Below are 6,154 nucleotides of genomic sequence, written 5' to 3' on the forward strand. Positions count from 1 at the left end.
CACAAAACTGGGAGCAAAACAGGTTGACTCCATGGTTTCTTTGAAGGCTTGGCCACCTTCCAGGATCCCTTTCATGGGAATAAACACCTGACTCTCTGAGAGCAGGTAGTGGCAGGTTTTAAGACTGTGTAGGAAACTGGAACCTACAAACTCATCTAGCTGTGATGTGAGCTGTATCCAGCATGTCCCCCACCTGGCACCTCATGCCGTGATGGGCAGCTGGGAGCAAGACAGGATATGTCTGTAAAGGGGGGCTTGCAGCTTACAGGAATCCCCCACCCTCTACTTCTGCATCACCCAGCTCTTGGCCGGCTGGTGGGCTGCCTGCCAAGCTGTCCAAAAACGAAAGCAAGGAATCCGGATAAATAGGAGCAGCCTCAGCATGAGGCAGCAGTGCGTGTTCTGCTCCCAAGCCTTGTCCTGCTCCCAAGCCTTGTCCTGCTCAGTGCCTGTGGCAGCACCATGGCTCTCCGCCCCTTCCTGCTGCTGCTGCCACTGCTGGCTGCCGCCCTCCTCATCACCCAGGCTCAAGGTGAGGGGCGAGTGCCCTCCTGCCTGCTCCTGCTGGGATGGGGCAGGATGTGTGGATACTCAGGTACCGGGTGGAGAGGGTGGTGTTTGTAGTGCACTGGCCTGTGGGGTGTGTGGATGTGTGTAGGGCTCTGTGTGCGTGTGCCTGGGGCCTTAACTTGCAGTGCTTGCTCAGCTTTGGAGTGTGTCTGTGTGCATGTGGCTTTTGGAGCAGCAACACCCCAAGCTGAAAAGAATAGGAGGAGAATGAGGTTCAATACCAGATTCAGTACCTTTTCAAGGAGCTCATCAAGTTTCCCTGCCACCACACTTGGATGCGGTGCCTTGTATTCCTGGGGCCAGGTCTGACCTGGGCACTGGGGTTCAGAGCTTCCAACCCCACGTGGTGCCCAGGATCATGCTAACCTGTGACTGTCAGCCCTGTGCTGACACAGGCCCTGTGCTGTCAGCTGGTAATCTGTGCTGAAGGTGTCCTGACTCACTGATGATCCCAAATCTCACATGCCCTCCTTGCTCACAGGCATTGGAAGCTCAGCCTTGGACTGCTGCCTGAAGCACAGCTCTTTAAAGAAGGATATCCCCAGTGGCGTGATGACATCCTACCACCTCCAGGGACCTGAGACTGGGTGCTACCTTCGTGCTGTTGTGTGAGTACCCCGTGGTGGCCAGGACCACTTGGAACAGTTTGGCTTCAGACAAACCCTTCCCTGTCCTCCCTCTGCTCCCCCCCCGAAAATCTTTCTGCTGCTCTCCCAGGCTTATCACCAAGAGGAACAAGAAAATCTGTGTCTCTCCCAATGATGACACTATCCAGAAGTTGATGCAGCAGCTGGACAAGAAGGCCAACAATGAGAAGGACAAGAAGCCCAAGAATAATAAGGGGCAGACCCAGCGTTCCAGGGGCAGACCCAAGAAGCAGAAGCGGCAGCGGGTCTAAGTCAGGCCTGAAGAGGTAGGTGAGGGGGCGTGAGTAGAGTGAGGGTGCTGCACCCCATTCTAGATCCTTCTGTGTGGGAGGGTGGGCATTCAGCTCCTGCAAAGCCTGGGAGAGCTGTCAGAGCCATGGCTGGAGCACAGAGGCACTTAGGGAACAACTCTCTCCTGGGTTGTGCTTGCCTTGAAATTAAATTAGTTTCTGGAGCTGCTAGGATAAGGCAATGCTTGGGGATGGGCAGGGCAGGGCACACTAGGGAATGGCCCCCAGCTGGGGTGGATGATCTTGCTGAGACTCTGTCCATCTCACCCCGTCCTCCTTGCCTTTGTTAGGATGGATGCCTTCCTACTGGTGACTGACCCACAGCCTGGCAATGGCAATGGACTTACGCAAGCCACACACTCACCCACCCGCCAGCCCCAGGGCGGGGATGGGGCAGGCTGAGGAGGATTCCCTCTGCCCCACAACCTCTTTGTTGCTGCTATGCCTGACACAGAGATCCCCCAGCACCTGCAGTGCCTGGGTGCTCTCAGCAAAGCAGGCACCCAGGTCCTCACTTGTCCCATGGCCAAATAAATGGGGACCTGGGCATGGGAGCTGAGCCATGGCCTCTAGAGGGAAGTGGACATGCTTCCCACTCAATGGGAGTTATTTAGTGTAGCAGGATGGATGCTTTTCCTATGACTTTTTTGGGGGATATTATACATTTGTATTTATATTTGAAAACTGTGCTTTCATTCAGTCTTTCTGAAAGGCTTTACTTCTGTCTCCTTCTGATTCACAAAATAGCCTTTATGCTGCAGACCAGATTTTCTGGAAGGCTTCTCTTATTTTTCTACCAAATGACTGCATTTTATTTACCTCTCATCTCTTTGCTCCTTCTTGGCTTGCAAGGCGTGGGAAGCCAGGCAGGTCCCAAGTCCTGTGGTCCTACTTGAGCTGCTTGCTGAGTGCTTCTTTGCAGAGCAATTAATAGCAGCTGAGATGGAGAGCTTTGGGACAACAGTGGTAACAGTGTGGCTCTGTGTCTGGGCTATTCTAATCTTTCATGTTTTATGGTACACTGTTGCATTGTAGTTTGGATAAAGATAGCCACAATTTATCTCTTTGTTTTTTTCATCTTCTTTTTTAGGTACAGCATTCCCATGAAATCAGAACTAATTGTTCAATTTAGTGGAATTATACCCTTTTAGCTCCCCTGGCTACAAAATTGCAATGAAATCAGAACAAATTGTTCGGTTTAGTGGAATTTTACCCTCTTCTTTCCCCTGGTTTTGCTTGTGCCAGGGTTTCAGACACTATTAAGACAAATGCTTAGTTTTCTGGAAAAAAAAAGCACCAGCAACTCTCTCATACATATTTACCAAATCTGAAAAGCCCATATGGTGAAAACCACATGTGAGGCTGTGAAGCTGGGGGAATAGCAGATTTCGTAAAATTCACTGTAGACATGCTGCGGCCATTTGAGAGCTGCTCTATCCCAAACCTTTAGTGAGAGAAGTCACTGAGTAGAGGACACCTTTAGGTGAGACTGAAAGTGGAGGTGGGACAGACCCCTGGGACAGGGCTGGGGGGAAAATGGCATCTCCCTGTGCTTGCAACCCACTCTCCCTGGCATGCTGAGAAAGAGCAAATTAAAAAGCTGTGCTAGAGCCACACTGCTATCTGCTTGCAGAGATTTTGAACGTGGACTTTGGTCAGTAAAAGTCTATTAAATCATATAAATGAAATAATAGTATTTGCAGAGCTTAACAGTATCAGCACAGGCGGTGTGTTTGTTGGAGTAAAGCTTATAGCTGAGTGTTTTTACCAAGTACGTATTTGGCTTGACTGCTTCATTAATAGGGCATTTAGATCTATCATTTTAAGGCTGTGTAAAGTAACTGTGAAGTCCAAGATACTGGCCCTGAGTATGGGACAGATGCTGAGCTGTCTCCTCCCTCACAGTGAACACCCACCCATCTGCCAGACCGGCTTTTGGACAGGATGTGTGGCAATAAAATATATTCTTTATAATCAAATTAATTTGTTCTCATTGTTGTGATGGGCTTTGGTGGGGTGGGAAGGGCTGCATAGCGGGGTGCTCTCCTGCCCCACTCACCATCATCTCCCAGGTCTAGGATTTTGCAGTACTCCCATGCGATGCATTCCTAGGGTGCTCGGGCTGGGAGCTGCTGGCACAGGGGAGCAATGCAAGTCCCCTCTCTTGTAGCTGTGTTTCCCATCAAGGTGGAGACATCCTGGTTGCTCATCTGTCCCCCAGTGAGGGATTCTGAGGTGCTAGAGAACCCCTGGGCACAACCCTGGTTTGGACACAGCATCTTTTCTCACGGCTGAGCCTGTCCCTCTGACTCTGACCAATCTGGATGTGCACTGCTTGTTCAAAGCAGGGGCTCTGTGCTCCTTGCTGCTTTGGGATAACAGCAATAAAACATGTTATTAATGAGGCTATGCTCTGGACTGGGCTTTGCTGGAAGCCTGGGAACTGACACCTGCACACAAGGAGTCAGGTGGGGGTGCAGTGGAAGGGCTAGAGGAAGCCCTGTGTTTGATGGGGACACACTGCATCCAGTGGCCCTGCCTCTGATGAACTCCTTGTGCTGGTTGTGGTGTCAGGGGATTGTGAAATGGTCATAAAAATTCCCTAGAAATGAGGTCTAGATGAATACATCTGCAACCACAGACAGCTAAGCATGAGAATATGGCAGGAGCGAGCCAGCATGTGAAATGTGCTCTGGTGTCTCTGTGGCTGTGGAAGAAGACAGCACACAGGAGGGCTTTTTCCCTTTAAATGCGAGGAGGGCATTAGGCTAAAACAGGTTAAAAATATATACCAGTGGCGGTGTTCTCATTTACCCGAAAATTTACCAAAAAAACACGGTCTGGAAGCACACGGGAGCTTGTCCCTTGCTCAGGAAGGCACACATGAGCACGGGTACAGATGCACAAATGTAAACCCACATGTGCCTGTGCCTGTACACACACAGGTGTTTGCACTCTCCTTCCAGATTTACTGCTGAATGCTGCTTTCCAGGAAGACAAGGTGGCAGGGTTACTGGGAGCCTCTCGAGGCAGGTGTGAAACAGGTGGTCACAGTGCTGCTACAGCCAGATGGCACCAGGCAAACACCTTCAAGGAGATTCCCTGTGAGAAGTAGTGAGCTGCAACCTGCAGCACTCAGTGGGCGCCTGAATTTCTTCTTCACAAAGGAGCTGAATCCACAGACCCCAGCTGGGACAAGAGATGTGAAGAAGAATGTCTAAGGCAGTGCAGCAGTGAAGCAGCAGAAAGGAATTCACACAGCTGTACCCCTGGGCAGGGCAAACCTGATGCTATGTGCCAGGTTTGCATAAGGCAGTGCTGATGAAGCATGTGCTGGAGTAGTAGGTGGGCAAGGGATTTATAAAAACCTAGACATATAATCAGTCTGCAGGGAAGGAAGCCAAGTTGCAACAATGTCAAGCTGAGCAGAGTTAGGAAAGCTCAGCCACTCTGGAACAGAAAGGCTTCAGTGACAGCAGAGACCAGCCGGGTGAGATAGAAAACTCAGTGCAGCCAAGAAAGTCTTGAGCCCAGGCCAAATGATTAGCTGGTGCAGACGATGCTCCAGGGTTGTGCCAACAGCCGAGTGCTCTGGGCTGTGATGCCAGGTGGAGCTCCAGCAAGGCTCACCTGGACATAGGCATACCAGCTCCATCCCTCCATCCCAGGTCCTTGCCCAGCAGCAGCAGGAGTGGGCTGTGCTGCAGCAGCGTCGTGGGGGCCAAGGGCTGCTTTTGGGGCTGCACAGGTGTTAGAGGGGCTTTGGATTCCAAGCAAAGCTTCAAGGTGTTTTTTTGTGTTGTCTCCACCAACTTTGCTCTCCTGAGGTCTGCTATGATCTTGAGAGCAGACAGGATGTGGGAAAATGGCTGGTGGGCAACAGGGGCTCTCACCTTTCCTGCCCCAAGGTATTTCCCGGGCCTGGCCATCCCCTGGCATTCATGCTGTCCTAGAGGGAACAACCCAGTGCTTCCTTTCAACCCTTTTGTTGCCTACATGTAACTCCCAAGTGTCCCCCTTCTCCCACCTTCTGTTTTGCTGTCGGAAGACCCTTGGCTTTGGGGCGTCTCATGCTGTTATTCCTCCTTCCATTTCCCCAGAACCCAAGGTCCCTCAGCTTGTCTCCCATCCTTGTCTCCCTATTTCAGACCTGCTCCTCAGCTGTGAAAAAGCATCTGCTCTACTCTGAGGATATCCTGTGTTGGGGCCAGTGTGAGCCCTACCCCAGAGCTGCCACAAACCAAGAACTTCACAGTCTTCCCCACCCGTTGTCAGAGAGCCAATAGAGCAGTGAGACAGCCCCCAGGGGTTTGTTCTATCCCATATTCTTGTAGATCTGTCCACAGGCGCACTGGGTGTGCAGCCTCACTGGGCACCTTTCTCTGCCAAGCAATGCAGGGTGTGTGAAGGAGATTTCTGATTGGCTGCTTTTTGTACAGGTCTTTGAGCTGCCCCAGCCATCCCCTCTGAAATCCCTATAGGGGCTGCAGAGAGGAAAGGCAGAATGATGGCAGGGAGTCAGGGCTGCAGTGGGGGCATCCCACCTGGCCACTGCCATCTTGGTGCTATTTACAGGAAGCATCTGGCTGGGAAACTGCAACCCAAAGGTGATGCTGAGGGACATGAGTGTTGCAGGGACTCTGGGAG

The 6,154-nt window shown here is 51.5% G+C and overlaps 1 protein-coding gene across 1 annotated transcript; it reads left to right on the top strand.

The window, feature by feature from the left end:
* Nucleotides 1-408: 408 nt before the first annotated feature.
* LOC128781953 (eotaxin-like) lies at nucleotides 409-3,454 on the top strand. Its single transcript, XM_053931998.1, has 4 exons — nucleotides 409-532; nucleotides 1,052-1,178; nucleotides 1,288-1,483; nucleotides 1,798-3,454. The coding sequence occupies exons 1-3, from the start codon at nucleotides 463-465 to the stop codon at nucleotides 1,466-1,468; spliced, it is 378 nt and encodes a 125-aa protein (XP_053787973.1). The 5' UTR covers nucleotides 409-462; the 3' UTR covers nucleotides 1,469-1,483; nucleotides 1,798-3,454.
* Nucleotides 3,455-6,154: the final 2,700 nt, after the last annotated feature.

Source organism: Vidua chalybeata, chromosome Z (genome assembly GCF_026979565.1).
Source record: "Vidua chalybeata isolate OUT-0048 chromosome Z, bVidCha1 merged haplotype, whole genome shotgun sequence".
In the NCBI taxonomy this organism is placed as follows: domain Eukaryota; kingdom Metazoa; phylum Chordata; class Aves; order Passeriformes; family Viduidae; genus Vidua; species Vidua chalybeata.

What these genes read in the sequence shown, in the direction of transcription:
- LOC128781953 (XM_053931998.1), top strand. Translation starts at nt 463, where the DNA reads ATGGCTCTCCGCCCCTTCCTGCTGCTGCTGCCACTGCTGGCTGCCGCC. An exon ending in CCTCATCACCCAGGCTCAAG is followed by an intron (nt 533 to 1,051) that starts GTGAGGGGCGAG and finishes CCTTGCTCACAG; the next exon opens with GCATTGGAAGCTCAGCCTTG. An exon ending in TGCTACCTTCGTGCTGTTGT is followed by an intron (nt 1,179 to 1,287) that starts GTGAGTACCCCG and finishes CTGCTCTCCCAG; the next exon opens with GCTTATCACCAAGAGGAACA.